This window comes from Lissotriton vulgaris, chromosome 4_1 (genome assembly GCF_964263255.1).
Source record: "Lissotriton vulgaris chromosome 4_1, aLisVul1.2, whole genome shotgun sequence".
Lineage (NCBI taxonomy): Eukaryota > Metazoa > Chordata > Amphibia > Caudata > Salamandridae > Lissotriton > Lissotriton vulgaris.
Window position 1 is genome coordinate 2,116,581,125 of NC_141691.1, and position 17,026 is coordinate 2,116,598,150.

At 48.2% G+C, this 17,026-nt stretch overlaps 1 protein-coding gene across 1 annotated transcript in view; it reads left to right on the forward strand.

The window, feature by feature from the left end:
* LOC147725154 (uncharacterized) overlaps window positions 1–17,026 on the forward strand; it is a 253,304-nt gene that overhangs the window by 118,624 nt on the left and 117,654 nt on the right. The window contains exon 4 of the mRNA XM_086918194.1: window positions 921–1,111. Within this exon, the coding sequence (XP_086774320.1) occupies window positions 921–1,111 (191 nt within the window). The remainder of the gene's footprint in view (window positions 1–920; window positions 1,112–17,026) is intronic.

Sequence of the window (17,026 nt, forward strand, 5' to 3'; positions counted from 1 at the left end):
CAATAACTGGCACATCCTTGCGTATCAGAAGGGATGCACCAGTTATTTTGATCTGCAGCTCCGCCACCATGGATGCGGCGCATTTATAATGCGGCGCACCATGGGGCAAAAACGGCACAGATGCGTCACGCATCTGTGCTGCAAAAGCGGCGCATTGCTGGAGTTGCGTCGCAAGGGTGACGCAGCTCCAGCAATGCTCTGGGGGGCTTTATCTCCACTATGCTGCATCAATCCTTACGCCTGTTTCAAGCAGGCGCAGGGTTTTGACGCAGCATGGGCCCAGAGGTGACTGAGTGAAATATTGTAGATTTCACTCAGCCACTTTTGGGAGGCTTTCCTGCACCAGAACGCCGCCCCCCTGCGATGGACTGACCCCTTCTGGCGCAGGGTTTTACAACGTGACGCATTTACAATGCACCATGGTGCATCTTTTGCGCCGCTGCTGCGTGACAAAATTGACGCAATTGCGGCATAAAAGAGGCAGAAGGGGCTTGTAAATCCGCCCCTAAATGTTCAATATAGTTCTATAAAATAGATATGCGTTGTGCAGAGCTCTGTTGCCTAGTAGCTGGGTTAACCTACATATGACCATATATACATACATACAAAGTGACCGGAGGATTTGAATTACTAAAGGGTCACAGAACATGAATGCGATGTCTAGATGAGATGTGCCAGGCATTAGTAAGAGTAAGGCAGGGTCTGGCATCCTCTCGAGAAGCCTATATTTGACTCAAGGTGTAACACTTGGCCAAACCACTCCTGTTTTTATCCATCTGAGGTGGATAAAATGAGTATCATTGTGTTAGGTAACAATAAACACCTGTATGTCAGTCCCAAAATGCTTCAAGAGGTGAGCGTGTACTTTATAAAAACATGTGTTGTGTTAATAATGATTATTGTACATTTTCTGTTTTTAGGACACTGTTTATCACAGGACGTTCCAGTGGCTTCTCGCTCCGAGCCCTGCCCCATGGACTGGCTGTACAGCAGGAACAAATGCTATTACCTCTCAATGATGTATGAAAAGGAGGGGGACTGGGACGAGAGCCAGACCTTCTGCTCCTCACACAACGGGTCCCTCGCGCTCATCGACACACAGGAGGAGCTGGTAAGGGCATGAAAACCAGTAAAACATTTAGAGCCAGCTGTAAAAGTAATGCATATATTTTTTGGTTCTATGCAGAGCTGTTTTACTTGCTCACCTCCTGCTCATCACCCTCCCAATCGCCTGTGCAGGGGCTCACAGCTAAATGCAAAAACGCAAATGCAGGTAAGCTCTGAATGACCAAACTTCACTACCACCAACAAGGATGGTGAGCCAGGGAGGATCAAACAAGGACGTTGTAAGAAATTGGGTTATTGGTTGAACTGGGTGAAAACCCTTCTCATGCAACAACCACAAGCCTTGTCAGAGGGAACCAAATGAGTCACTAACCTAACGTGTGCGTAAACTTCTTGTTGCTTGACACAAAAAAAGTCAGTCTCAACTTAGTGGCACTGTGTTAAGTATTTATGCAGCACACAAACAGTAACACAGTGAAAACACAACACAAAAAATCCCACACCAATTTAGAAACACAGAGTACATTTAAAGAATAAAATAGCACTAAACAAATTACATTCAATCAATTAAAATGGAGTTGCAAATTTTAAGGTTTAAAGTGAAAACTAGCGCCAAGATGAACAAAGTGCCAACCGAGAGTAGCTTGTCACTTGAGACGCCAGCAAAGTCCAAAAGTTAAGGTCAACCAAGATGGAAGGCAGTTACGCTACATGGGGTGGATGAGCCTGGCCTTAGCTTACCTTCATACTTATAAAAATGTTCAAAGAAAAGTGCCTGAGAAAGGTAAAGTTCAGCGGGGCAAGGCAACCAGCTGTGTTCAAAGAGGAAATGTCATCTGGGAGCTTCTGGGCGAAGTCACAATGAAGACTTCATCACTTTTTAGGAAATCGAAAATCTACAATGGGACAACGTTGTAGGCTGTAGCCCTCAAGGGCTCCACGAGGCCGGATACCTTCTTTTGCAGGGCCCAGGTAACATGATTTGATTTGTTGCTGTGGACAATAACATAGCGAGAGCTACCACAAAGTCAGGCTGGCTGATAATGCACCTGTCCGTTATAAGGCCACTTTTGAGTGGAAATTTTTCCAAGTTACCGGTTTTAAGGTTAGGCTGCTTTAGAACCGTAAGCACCACTTCCACCCTCATCACCAACTTCTTCACTCAGCTCACCATCAGAGAGGATCACTGAGCCACTAGACTCTTGCTAATATTACCCCCTTTAGGGAGGATAATGGGCCGGCTAGTCCCTCCCTACTGTTACCACAGCTGGAGGGTAGACAGTCAAAATATCGAGTTGTAAATATCGACTTACCATAATATCGAGGCTGTAATATCGAAGGAGCATAATATCGAAGGCAAGAATATCGTAGGACAGAATATCGACCCAAGGTAAGTAATATCGAAATACTTAATATCGATGTAAGTAATATCGAAGTTAGTAATATCGATAGCATATATATCGATGTTAATAATTTCGATGACACTAATATCGATATTTGTATTATTTTATAGTTTTTTATTATGTATGTGTTATATGTTTAATTTAAGTATTTAAAATAATTACTATTATATGTGTATACATTTTCTATAATAATATAGAAATTTATAAGGACATTTGATGTTTTAGTACCGGAGCGGGTTGTGGGTTTATAGGGGAATAGGGTGGGAAGTAATTTAATTATGGTAAGTTGATTAATAATTAGTAGGATTAATTAATTAATTATAATTATTTGCTAATTAATATTGATTAATTGGGAAATAATTAATTGATTAATTGATATATATTTTCTGTAGCGTGATGTGGGTTTATAGGGGAATAGGGTGGGGAGTAATTTAATAATAATTAATTAATTAATATATGTTTTTAAATATTTATAACTAATTAATTGGCAAATAATTAATATTAATTAGTTAATTAATTAATATAATTTGGTACATATTTTAAATTAGTAATTAATTGGTAATTAAATAATATTAGTTAGTTAATTACATTATTAGAGTAATTTATTTATATATAATTTTTAGTTACTGTTAATTAATTAATTGGGGAAAAATGATAATAATTATTAAATTATATTAATTACAGCTTATGTGCTAATATATTTACTTTATTGTTATTGTTAATTAATTATTAATTGCTAATTAAATAATATTATTTAATTTTGGGTTAAGGAGTATTTTTAGGGTTCAGGGTCATTTTGGGGTTTTTGGGTAAAGGGGTATTTTGAGTGTTTAGGGGCAGTTTTCAGTTTTTGGGTAAAGGGGTGTTTTTAGGGTTCAGGGTCAGTTTTCAGTTTTTGGGTAAAGGGGTATTTTTAGGGTTCAGGGTCAGTTTTCAGTTCATGGGTAAAGGGGTATTTTTAGTGTTCAGGGTCAGTTTTCAGTTCATGGGTAAAGGGGTATTTTTAGGGTTCAGGGTCAGTTTTCAGTTTTTGGGTAAAGGGGTATTTTTAGGGTTCAGGGTCAGTTTTCAGTTCATGGGTAAAGGGGTATTTTTAGTGTTCAGGGTCAGTTTTCAGTTCATGGGTAAAGGGGTATTTTTAGGGTTCAGGGTCAGTTTTCTGTTTTTGGGTAAAGGGGTATTTTTAGGGTTCAGGGTCAGTTTTCAGTTCATGGGTAAATGGGTATTTTTAGTGTTCAGGGTCAGTTTTCAGTTCATGGGTAAAGGGGTATTTTTAGGGTTCAGGGTCAGTTTTCAGTTCATGGGTAAAGTGGTATTTTTAGGGTTCAGGGTCAGTTTTCAGTTTTTGGGTAAAGGGGTATTTTTAGGGTTCAGGGTCAGTTTTCAGTTCATGGGTAAAGGGGTATTTTTAGGGTTCAGGGTCAGTTTTCAGTTCATGGGGAAAGGGGTATTTTTAGGGTTCAGGGTCAGTTTTCAGTTCATGGGTAAAGGGGTATTTTTAGGGTTCAGGGTCAGTTTTCAGTTTTTGGGTAAAGGGGTATTTTTAGGGTTCAGGGTCAGTTTTCAGTTCTTGGGTAAAGGGGTATTTTTAGGGTTCAGGGTCAGTTTTCAGTTCTTGGGTAAAGGGGTATTTTTAGGGTTCAGGGTCAGTTTTCAGTTTTTGGGTAAAGGGGTATTTTTAGTAAATTAATTATTAATACTTATTGTTTAGTACATATATATTATATCTTTACTGTATATATTTTTATTTATTAATTTTAAACATTATTAGATACTTTTAAATATGTTTATTTTATTTATTAGTGTTATATACTTACTTTTACATTTATATATATTAAAAAAAAAATCGATATTTTTAACATCGATATTTTTTACAACGATATTATTTTTTCGATATTTTTGTACTTACCATGTTGTAGATAGGATGTCGATATTTTTGCCCTCGATATTGTTGACTCGATATTCTTGTAGGTCGATATTTTTGTAGTCGATATTCTGTCATAGATCCCAGCTGGAGATGATCACAATACCGCTAGACCCATCCTACTAATACCACATCTGGAGAGGATCATGAATCCACTAGACCCTCCCTACTAATACAAACACTAGAGAGGATCATGAATCCGCTAGACCATCCCTACTAATACCACAGGTTGAGAAAAATCATGAACTCACTACATCCTCCCTAATAGTACCACCACTGGAGAAGATCATGAACCCACTACATCCTCCATAAAAGCACCACCGCTGGAGAGGATCATGATCCCACTACATCCTCCATAATAGTACCACCACTGGAGAAAATCATGAACCCACTACATCCTCAATAATAGCACCACCACTGGAGAAGATCATGAACCCACTACATCCTCCATAATAGCACCACCACTGGAGAAGATTATGAACCCACTACATCCTCCGTAATAGCACCACCTCTGGAGAGGATCATGAAAACGCTAGATCCTCCCCACTAATACAAACACTGGAGAAGATCATGAACCCACTAGACTCTCCCTACTAATATCACCACTGGATTGGATCATGAATTTGCTAGACCCTATCGACAAAAACAACAGCTGAAGAGGATCATGGACTCTCCAGACCCAAAGACCTACTACCGTGGCTGAAAAGGATCACAACCCCACCAGACCCACCCAAATAATAACACTGCTGGAGAGGACCATGTACCCACTAGTCCCTCCCTACTAATACCACAGCTGAAGGGAGTCACAAGCACACTAAACCCTCTTTACTAATACCACTGTTGGAGAGGATCTTGAAACTGCTAGACTGCTTACTAATACCAACACTAGAGAGGGTCATGAACACGCTAGACCATCCCTACTAATACCACAGCTTAAGAGGATCATGAACAACCTAGAGCCACCCTCTTAATATCACCACCGAAGAGGATCTTGAACCCCCTAGACCCTTCCTACAAATTCCAAAGCTGAAGCAGATGATGTACCCACTAGACCCTCCCTACCAATACAAACACTGAAGAGGATCTTGAACTCATTAGACCCTCCGTGAATCCACACACCTTAAGAGGATCATGAACCAGCTAGACTCTCCTTACTAATACCAACACTAGAGAGGATCATGAACAACCTAAAGCCTCCCTCCTAATATCACCATCAAAGAGAATCGTGAACCCCTAGACCCTTCCTACAAATCCCACAGCTAAGGAAGATGATGTGCCCACTAGACCCTCCCTACCAATACAACCACTGAAGAGGATTATGAACTCATTAGACCCGCCCTGAATCCACAACTAAAGAGGATCATGAACCAGCTGGACCCTCCCTACTAAAACCACAGCTGAAGGGGATCATTGACTCGCTAGACCCAACTTACTAATACTACAGCTGAAGAGGATCATGAACCTGCTAGACCCTCCCTACTGATACCACAGCTGAAGAGGATCATGAACCCGCTAGACCCTCCCTACTGATACCACAGCTGAAGAGGATCATGAACCCGCTAGACCCTCCCTACTGATACCACCGCTGAAGAGGATCATGAACCCGCTAGACCCTCCCTACTGATACCACCGCTGAAGAGGATCATGAACCTGCTAGACCCTCCCTACTGATACCACCGCTGAAGAGGATCATGAACCCGCTAGACCCTCCCTACTAATACCACCGCTGAAGAGGATCATGAACCCGCTAGACCCTCCCTACTAATACCACCGCTGAAGAGGATCATGAACCCGCTAGACCCTACCTACTAATACCACTGCTGAAGAGGATCATGAAACCGCTAGACCCTCCCTACCAATACCACAGCTGAAGAGGGTCAGTGACACACTACACCCTCCATGCTAATACCACAGCTGAAGAGGGTCAATAACACACTACACCCTCCATACTAATACCACTGCTATAGAGGATCAATGACACACTACATCCTCCATACTAATACCACCGCTGAAGAGGGTCAATGACACACTACAGCCTCCATACTAATACCACAGCTGAAGAGGGTCAATGACACACTACAGGCTCCCTACTAATACCACCGCTGGAAGGGATCATGAACCTGCTAGACCCTCCCTACTAATACCACCGCTGGAGAGGATTATGAACCCGCTAGACCTTCCCTACTAATACAACAGCTGAAGAGGGTCAATGACACACTACACCCTCAATATTAATACCACCGCCAATCAATCAATCATTTAAAATGTAAAGCGCGCTAAATACCCGTGAGGGTCTCAAGGTGCTATGGGGTGTGGGGGGCTGCTATAGATCGAAAAGCCATGTCTTGAGAAGTCTTCAGAAGGCCAGCAAGTCCTGGGTCTGTCATAGGCTGGTAGGGAGGGTGTTCAAGGTCTTGGTGGCGAGGTAGGAGATGGATCTGCCGTCGGCGGTGGTTTTCCGGACATGTGGAACTGTGGCGAGGGCGAGGTTGGCACAGAAGAGGCTGGGGGTGGGGGTGTAGAAGCTGAGTCGGTCGTTGAGGTATGCTGGTCTTGCGTTGTGTAGGGCTTTGTGTGCATGGATGAGTAGTTTGAGGGTGATCCTCTTGTTGACGGGGAGCCAATGCAGGCTTCTCAGGCTGAGTGTGATGTGTCTGCGTCGGGGGACGTCGAGGATCAGTTGTGTTGAGGTGTTCTGGATGCGTTGCAGCCATCTCAGGAGCTTGGTTGTTGTTCCTGCATAGAGGGTGTTCCCGTAGTCCAGCCTGCTAGTGATGGGGGCCTGGGTGACAGTTTTTCTTGTGTCAGAGGGGATCCATTTGAAGGTCCTGTGGAGCATTCGGAGGGTGTTGAAGCAGGAAGCGGAGACGGCATTGACCTTCTTGGTGATGGAGAGGGCGGAGTCGAGGATGACCCCCAGGTTGCGTGCTTGGTTGGTGGGTTCTGGGGCTGTTCCTAGCAATGTTGGCCACCAGGATTCGTCCCAGGCTGAGGGGTTGGGCCGAGGATGAGGACCTCCATCTTGTCTGAATTCAGCTTCAGCCTGCTGTCCTTCATTCATTCGGCGACGGCCTTCATTCCTCTGTGGAGGTTAGCTTTGGCGGTGTGGGGGTCTTCGATGAGGGATCAATCAATCAATCAATAAATCATGGAATTTATATCGCGCACTACTCACCCGGAAGGGTCTCAAGGCGCTAGCGGGAGGGGGTCTGCTACTGCTCGAACAGCCAGGTCTTGAGCTGTTTCCTGAAGGCGAGGTGGTCCTGGGTTAGCCGCAGGCGGACGGGCAGGGAGTTCCACGTCTTAGCCACCAGGTAGGAGAAGGATCTTCCTCCTGCGGTGGATCTCTGGATGCGAGGGACGACGGCGAGGGCGAGGTTCGCGGATCGTAGCAGGCGGGTGGGCGTGTAGAAGGTCAGGCGGTCGTTGAGGTACTTTGGGCCTAGGTCGTGGAGGGATTTGTGTGCGTGGGTGAGGAGTCTGAACGTGATCCTCTTGTTGACAGGGAGCCAGTGCAGGTCTCGCAGGTGGCTCGAGATGTGGCTGCGACGGGGGACGTCCAGGATGAGTCGGGCAGAGGCGTTCTGGATACGCTGAAGTCTTTTCTGTAGCTTGGCTGTTGTACCGGCGTAGAGGGTGTTTCCGTAGTCTAGTCTGCTGGTGACGAGGGCCTGGGTGACAGTCTTCCTGGTCTCGGTCGGGATCCATCGTAAGATCTTGCGGAGCATGCGGAGGTTGTGGAAGCAGGATGAGGAGACGGCGTTGACTTGTCTAGTCATCGAAAGGGAGGAGTCCAGGATGACACCCAAGTTGCGTGCGTGGTACGTTGGCTTGGGTGCGGTGCCTAGGGCTGGGGGCCACCAGGAGTCGTCCCATGCGGAGGGCGACGGTCCCAGGATGAGGACTTCTGTCTTGTCCGTGTTCAACTTCAGGCGGCTGATGTTCATCCACTCGGCGACTTCTTTCATCCCTTCGTGTAGGCTGGCTTTGGCGGTGTCGGGGTCTCTGTTGATGGAGAGAATCAGCTGGGTGTCATCGGCGTAGGAAATGACGTTGAGGTTGTGTTGGCGTGCGACGGCAGCGAGGGGTTTCATGTAGATGTTGAAGAGAGTAGGGCTGAGCGACGATCCTTGCGGGACGCCGCAGATGACTTTGGTGGCCTCAGATCGGAACGGGGGGAGGCGTACTCTCTGTGTTCTGCCGGAAAGGTATGAGATGATCCATTCCAGAGCCTTCCCCTGGATGCCGGTGTCGTTGAGGCGTTGGACTAGGGTGCAGTGGCAGACAGTGTCAAATGCTGCGGAGATGTCAAGGAGGATGAGTACCGCTGTTTCACCGTTGTCGAGCAGGGCTCGGATGTCGTCGGTGGCTGCGATGAGGGCGGTCTCGGTGCTGTGGTTGGCTCTGAATCCGGACTGCGATGGGTCGAGGGATCCGTTCGTCTCGAGGAAGGCGGCCAGTTGCTTGTTGACAATCTTCTCGATGACTTTGGCAGGGAAGGGAAGGAGCGAGATGGGGCGGAAGTTCTTGAGGTCGGTCGGGTCCGCTGTTGGTTTCTTCAGTAGTGCGCTGAGCACGGCGTGCTTCCAGCTCTCCGGGAAGGTGGCTGTGTCGAAGGAGGTGTTGATGATGTCTCGGAGGTGGGGAGCGATGGTAGAGGCGGCCTTGTTGAAGACATGGTGGGGGCATGGGTCGGTTGGAGATCCGGAGTGGATGGTGTTCATCATGCGTGTCGTGTCTTCGGGGGTCACTTCGGTCCATGTCTGGAGGATGGCGGCGGGGTGTGTAGGTTCGGTCGATGGGTGCGGGGGTGGAATGCCGAAGCTGTTGTGGATGTCGGCCATCTTGCGGTGGAAGTACGAAGCGAGGGAGTCGCAGAGGTCCTGCGAGGGAGTGATGTCGTTGTTGCCGGTGCTGGGGTTGGAGAACTCCTTGACGATGTTGAAGAGCTCCTTGCTGTCATGGGCGTTCTTGTCCAGTCGTTCCTTCAGAGATTTCTTCTTGGTGGTGCGGATGAGCTGGTGATGTCTGCGGGTGGCGAGTTTGAGGGCGGTCATGTTGTCGGTGGTCTTGTCGAGGAGCCAGGCCTTCTCGAGGGTGCGGCAGGCCTTCTTGGAGTCCTTGAGTTCGTTGGTGAACCAGGGGGCCTTCTTGCTTCTGGGCCTGGTGAGTGGGTTCCTCAGTGGGGCGAGGTCGTCGGCACAGGAGGTCAGCCATTGCGTGAGGTTGAGGGCTGCTATGTTAGGGTCCGTTGTCCTGATAGGTGGGTTCTGGCTGAGGGAGGTGGTGAGCTGGTCGACGGTGATCTTGCTCCAGTTTCTGTGGGGATCCTGTTTCGGGTGGTGGTGGACCGTGTTCTTTTTGAAGCTGAAGTGGACGCAGCTGTGGTCAGTCCAGTGGAGTCCGGTGCAGTGGCTGAAGGTGACGTGCTTGCTGGATGAGAAGAGAGGGTCGAGCGTGTGGCCGGCGTAGTGGGTGGGTGAGTAGACCAGTTGCTTGAGTCCGAGGTTGGCGAGGTTGTCCAGAAGGGCGGTGGTGTTGCGATCATTGTTGTTCTCCAGGTGGAAGTTGAGGTCCCCAAGGAGGAAGTTGAGGTCCCCGAGGAGGATGTAGTCGGCGGAGGGGAGGGCGTGAGGGCTGATGAAGTCTGTGATGTCTTCGCTGAACTGTGCGCGTGGTCCCGGGGGTCTGTAGATGAGGGTGCCTCTGAGGGTAGTCTTGGGGTCGGTGTGGATCTGGAAGTGCAGGTATTCGGCAGCGTTGAATGCGTCGGTGCAGTCAGTTGAGATGCGAATGGTGCTTTTGTGAACGATGGCGATGCCCCCTCCGGTCTGGTTGATGCGATCCTTCCTGATGATCTTGTAGCCGTCCGGGATGGCTATGGCGATGTCGGGGGCTGAGGAGGCGTTCATTCAGGTTTCCGTGAGGAAGGCGACGTCTGGAGATGCGGTGTCGAGGAGGTTCCAGAGTTCCACGGCGTGTCTGTGGACGGAGCGGGTGTTGACCAGGATGCACTTGAGGTGGTTGCTGTTGTCCGTCTTGGTGGGCGTAGTGCCTGTTTGAAGGCAGGAGAAGTTGCAGGATCGGCAGACGAAGGGTCCATGGGTGCGTCGCGGGGACGCTTGGTAGCATCCAGGTGCTCGGGCGGAGTTGAGTGCGATGAGCGTGGCGAAGTCGTAGGTCCTGCGGGGGGTCTGGCGGGTGCGGGGACCAGGGGGTATGGCGCTGGACGCGGTCCAGGCACGGACGGGCACAGACGGGCTTACCTTTGGCGCACCTTCGGCGCTCAATCGGCGCTCCCGCTGCGCGCGTCCGCTGCGCGGTCGCTGAGGGGGCGTCATAAGTAGGAGCCGGGAGGGAGGGTCAGCCGGGAGGCGGGAGGACCAATGGGAGAGGAGGGGAGGCGGAGCTAAGGGTCAGCGGCGGCGGGAAAGCGGCGGGAAGAACGGAGGTGACCGGGGCAGCGGGGCCGGTGAGAAGCGGAGGCAGAGGCGTCAGGCTGCGGGCAGAAGGCGAACCTGAGGAAGATGCGGAGGGCAGCGGCGTAGAGGAGGTGAGCGGAGGTCTTCAGCAATCAGGGAGTGGCCAGGCAGCAGCTAAGTCAGCAGGCAGGCAGACGAGCGGCAGAGCAGCGTGGAGGGAGCGACCGCTGCGAGGGATATGATCAGCTGGGTGTCGTCGGCATAGGAAATTATGTTAAGGCTATGTTGTCGTGCGACGTGAGCGAGTGGTGCCATGTAGATATTGAACAGCGTCAGGCTGAGGGATGATCCCTGTGGAACGCCGCAGATGATCTCAGTGGTTTTGGAGCGGAAGGGTGGGAGGCGGACGCTCTGGGTTCTGCCGGAGAGGAAGGATGCGGTACAGGCCAGGGCCTTCTCTTGGATTCCGGTGTCACGGAGGCGTGCTGTTAGGGTGCGGTAGCAGACCGTATCGAAGGCTGCTGATAGGTCCGGAAGGATGAGGGTGGCTGTTTCTCCTTTGTCCATAAGGATCCTGATGTCGTCTGTGACGGCGTTGAGGGCGGTCTTGGTGCTGTGGTTGCTGCGGAAGCCGGACTGGGATGGGTCCATTATGTTGTTGTCTTCAAGGTAGCGGGTCAGCTGTCTGTTGACAATCTTCTCCGTGACTTTCGCCGGGAAAGGGAGCAGGTAGAAGGGCCAGAAGTTCTTGAGGTCATTCAGGTCCGCCTTGGGTTTCTTCATTGAGGCGCTGATTTTGGCGTGTTTGCAGCTCTCTGGGAAGGTTGCTGTCTCAAAGGAGATGTTGATTGTTTTCCGGGGATGGGGTGCGATGGCTTTGCTGTCTTTGTTGAAAACGTGGTGAGGGCATGGGTCAGATGGGGATCCGGAGTGGATGGGAGTGGATGGAGTTCATGGTCTTGATGGTGTCTTCCTCGCTGTATTGGACCAGGCGGTCAGGCGACTGGTGTGGGTGGTGGTGGCAGGGGTGGTGGTCTCGGCGGTGGATGTGGGGGTGGCGGTGTTGAAGCTGTCATGGATGTTGGTGATCTTCCGGTATAAGAAGGTGGCCAGTGAGTTGCACAGGTCTTGTGATGGTGGAATGTCGTTGGTGTTGGAGCTGGGGTTGGAGAGTTCTTTCACAATGCTGAAGAGCTCTTTGCTGTTGTGTGCGTTGTTGTCTAGGCGGTCCTTGAAGGGGAGCTTCTTGGCAGTCCTGATGAGTTGGTGGTGTCTGCAGGTGGCGTTCTTGTGAGCTGTGTAGCTGTCTGGTGTTCGGTCACAGACCCAGCTCTTCTCCAGCTTCCGGCAGGTGCGCTTGGAGGTCCAGAGGTCTTTAGTGAACCATGCACCTTTCTTGTTGGTGTGATTGGTGGCGGAGGTCTTGAGAGGGGCGAGGGTGTCGGCGCAGATATTGATCCACTGTTTGAGGTTGATTGCGGAGGTGTCGGGGTTGTTGGGGTCGGTGGGTGGTCCCAAGGCGAGGGTGGTGGTCAGTTGGTCCTCGGTGACCTTGCCCCAGCAGCGGCGTGGCATCTGTTGGTTCCAGTGGTGTGTGGTGGCTTTCCTGAAGTTGAAGTGGACGCATCTGTGGTCTGTACAGTGCGGTTCGGTGGTGTGGTTGAAGGAGACATCGGGACTTGCGGAGAAGATGGGGTCCAGTGTGTCCAGCGGTGTGTGTGGGTGTCGTTACGAGCTGTTTGAGTCCGAGCTTGGCCAAAGAGGGTCAATGACACACTACACCCTCCATATTAACACCACTGCTGAAGAGGATCATGAACCTGCTAGACCTTCCCTACTGATACCACAGCTGAAGAGGATCATGAACCTAATAGACCCTCCCTACTAATACCACCTCTGAAGAGGATCATGAACCCGCTAGACCTTCCCCACTAATACCACAGCTGAAGAGGGTCAGTGACACGCTACACCCTCCATACTAATACCTCTGCTGAAGAGGATCATGAACCTGCTAGACCCTCCCAACTAATACCACCGCTGTAGAGGATCATGAACCTGCTAGACCCTTCCTACTAATACTACCCCTGGAGAGGATTATGAACACACTACCCTCCCTACTGATGCCACAGCTGGATAGGATTATGAACCTGCTAGACCTTCCGTCTAATACCTTTGCTCGACAGGATTATGAAATCACTAGACCCTACCTACTAAAAGTACAGCTAAAGAGGGTCATGGAGTCACTAGTCCAAACCTACTAATACGACCATTGGAGATGATCCTGACCCCGCTAGACCATCCATACTAATAATACTGCTGAAGAGGACCAGGAACCTGCTACACCCTGCTTACTAATACCAACGCTGATGTGCATCATGAACCAGCTGGACCCTCCTTAATTCCACAGCTGAAGAGGATCATAAACCCACTAGACCCTCCCTAATAATACAATCACTGAAGAGAATCATGAGCCGACTAGATCTTCCTTAATACCACTGCTGGAGAATATCATGGACCGGCAACACCCTCCCTACTAATACCACCGCTGGAGAGGATCTTGAATGCACTAGGCCCTCCCTACTAATACCACCGCTGGAGAGGATCTTAAATCCTCTAGACACTTCCTACTAATACCATCGCTGAAAATCATTATGACCCTGCCGTTACCACCACTGGATCGGATCATGAACTCTGTTCCCATTTATAAACAAGGAAATCTTGGCAAATTACCACCAATTCTCACTTTTGGATGGTGCAAGAAAGGTCTACGGCAGAGGTCTGCCTACGTGCATGCATGAGTGGGCTGATGATAGTGAACTATGGAACATTCCAACTGAATTCAGCAAGGGTATGAGCACAACTGACCAAGCAATAGGGCTAAATTTAATCCATATTAAATATGTTAAACTAAATAAATCACCAGTCACTTGTTATGAGATCCATTGACCTGAAAACAGTATATAACCCCATGCACAGGAACCTGCAATGGAAGACCCTGCAGCTGATGTAAATGTCAGAATGGATATCTGAGGCTCTGTGACCCAGCGGAAGCAGGGTCAAGTTTTTGCCATATGGTGCCCCATTCTGTTCACATCTGAAGCCTAAACGTCTCAATTGTCCCTGCTAGCCCACAGACAGGGTTGTGCTAAAGTTGTCCAACTGCTTGTAGCATCGAGAGAGGCAGTAGGCCACAAGACCGTCTATATACTCACCTATGACATCCTTTCTAAACATCAAGATGTAGCAATACAGCACGTGTCTGTCATTTAGAAGAGTAGGAGTGTGGGCCAACTGGGACTTTGCACAGCTGTAGAAATTACAAGTGATGTCTAACATGTTGCAGTCTTCTGCTTTCTTTAAAAAAAATTCTGAGCAGTGACGCAAATCCTTTTCAATAAATGTATAATTTCATTATGATTTACAGTCAAACATCAAGTGACCTTTTGGTAAACTTTTGTAATGTAGTGTCACTTCTGTTTTCCTAATATTTCAGAGAAGTGGCCAAAGTGCATCATGTTCTGCAGTCAAAGCACCTGATAATGTTCTGATTTACCAAAAGGTCACTTGATCTTTGACCGTAAATCAAAATGAAATTATGCATTTATTGAAATGAACACACTACATCCTCCATAATGATGATAATGTTTTTACAAGGTCTAAACTCCTAGCACCCAGCTAACCCCGCAGAGGATGGAACTAGGATGAAACTGTATATTTGATTAATTACTGCTACTCCATCATCTGAATAAAACTGTTCAAAGACACCCTGCCAGACAGATACCTGAAACCGCTGCAGGAATCAAGGTTCATGGACAGGTTCAAGGGTCGATTCCTGGTTCCCAAGGAGGTGAATACTGGACCAATCCGAACAAACAAATGATTCAACCTGTAACCACTAAGGAGAGATACTGGCAACTCAAACTGGAGACAGCTCTGGATAGTATCATAGAAAGGGTCCCAGAACAAAGGGAATGCACAAATAAAATAACTAAATGTCAGAATAAAGAACAAATGTATTCAACTTGAGAGAACGTTGTTATCTAATCACAAAGTACTGACGCACATATTTGAGTACAAAAGCATGAGTTCATATAATCACAATTTGTAGTGCCCAACAGGTAGTGGAGAAGGGAGTGAAAGTGGTACGAGGTAGTGTAGGGTAAGGTAAGTGAAACAAGTCAGGCGTACTTAATCAAAATAATACTCTTCAGAACTGGCTTCGGATGAGAGCCAGACACAAGTACAGTAAATGATCATATATTTAGACAAACCAAACATCTAGAGTAAGCAGTACAATTCAAGCTTAGGGATAGAAGTTGGCTGGAGAAACAGTTGTCGACGTTTCGACCCAGAGGCGCTTAGGGACAGTGGACCCTTACCGGTGGGTCTTCCTCAGGACGGAAAGGGTGGTGGGCAAGCTTCCTGGAGCAAAGACATGAATAAAAACAGAGCCATGGTGTTCCTGTGGGGATCAATGTTCAACTAGAGACAATGGAAAGCGGATGTGAAGTAATAAATAACTAAATACCATGTGGGTGTAGTCTCACACAGAGATGTGGGCAACGTTCGCAAACAGGTATTCATCTTTGAGCAATAAATGTGCACAATTTGAGTGAACTTAATGATATATGGACTATTCCACTCAATTGCGGGATAAAGGATCTTTCAAACTTGCAGGGGAAACATATTGTTGACCTCGAGTAGAACGTGGGAAAAAGGATCTCATCTGTAAGAAAAATACGCTCATGGTGTCAAATGGGCTAAATAACGTGTTGAATGATCAATTGAAACGCGTTAAACTAGGAGAGTCCAGATTTACAAAGGAAACATATTTGTAGACATTATCCTCGAGTGGAGTCGGGAAACTGGAGCCACCTAGGAGCAGTCGGCATCCTGCAGTATCAAAAAATGAATGAAAACAAAGCAGGGGTTACACTCCAAACAGTGATAGTTTGGTGTGTACAAGGGGCAACGATCAAGACTAGTCGGGGTTAAAAGGACACACCTGCAAAAAGGAATCAATCGGACAGAGCCAAGGCATTGTCATCAGTCGAGCAGGGGAACCGATAAACGGACGCTGTTTAAGAAGCAGAAACTGACGGCATCAGGCGCGGGTGCACATAGTGCTCACGTTCGAGTGTGAAAAGAGGGAAAAAAGACTAGGAAACAGGACGGTTGTCTCACACTGTGTCAAGGCTGGAGAAAAGTTGAAACTGCCAATGATATCCAATTACATGGTGTCAACGGTGGGCAAAAAATAATATATAAAAAATATATAAAAACTCACACAGTCACAGGGGCAATAGGTCATAGATTGGTGGAATATGAAGGGGTGCCTTTGAATGTCATAAATATCGCAGAAGCGGGCCGAGGGCGGGGTGAGTCAATACACTTCATTGCAAACAATGAGGGCCTCACAGAGGTCACAATGACGGTCACGGCAGCGCCAAGGAAGCATAATGTGTCATGAAGGCTAAATAAGAAATATAAGCAAATTACCACCAAATCTCTGAGCACGTACTGACCACACAGGGTGGTAAAGGCGCTTGGGAGCAAGAGACCTAATGATGAAATGGACATAGTTTGGAATCAAGGATAAATGCATGCTTTAGATGGAAGGTGGTAACAAGAAATCACAATCAATAGGTGAACACACAGGCAATAGATACAAGATTGACATAAATGAGCCACACACTTATATATGAGTACATCACTGCTAAGGCCCAGATAGCCACCGAATGTCGGAGCGTGTACCTACCTCACAGGGTAGTAAAAGCGCTAATGAGCAAAAAGACCTAATGTTGGAATGGTCCAAGGTCGGAAACAGGAATTCCATCACAAACAACACAATCAATCAATCAATCAATCAGTCAGTGACACTTATAAAGCGCGCTACATACCCGTGGGGTCTCAAGGCGCTGGGGGGGGGGGGGAGCCGCTACTGCTCGAACAGCCAGGTCTTCAGCTTCTTCCTGAAGGAGAGGTGGTCTTGGGTCAGGCGCAGGTCGGTCGGGAGGGAGTTCCAGGTCTTGGCGGCCAGGTGGGAGAAGGACCTTCCTCCTGTAGTCGCTCTTCGGATGCGGGGGACGGCGGCGAGGGCGTGGTTGGCTGATCGGAGGTGGCGTTTTTGGAGCGTAGAAGTTGACTCGGCTGTTGAGGTAGCTCGGGCCTTGGTCGTGTAGGGCTTTGTGTGCGTGGGTGAGGAGGCGGAA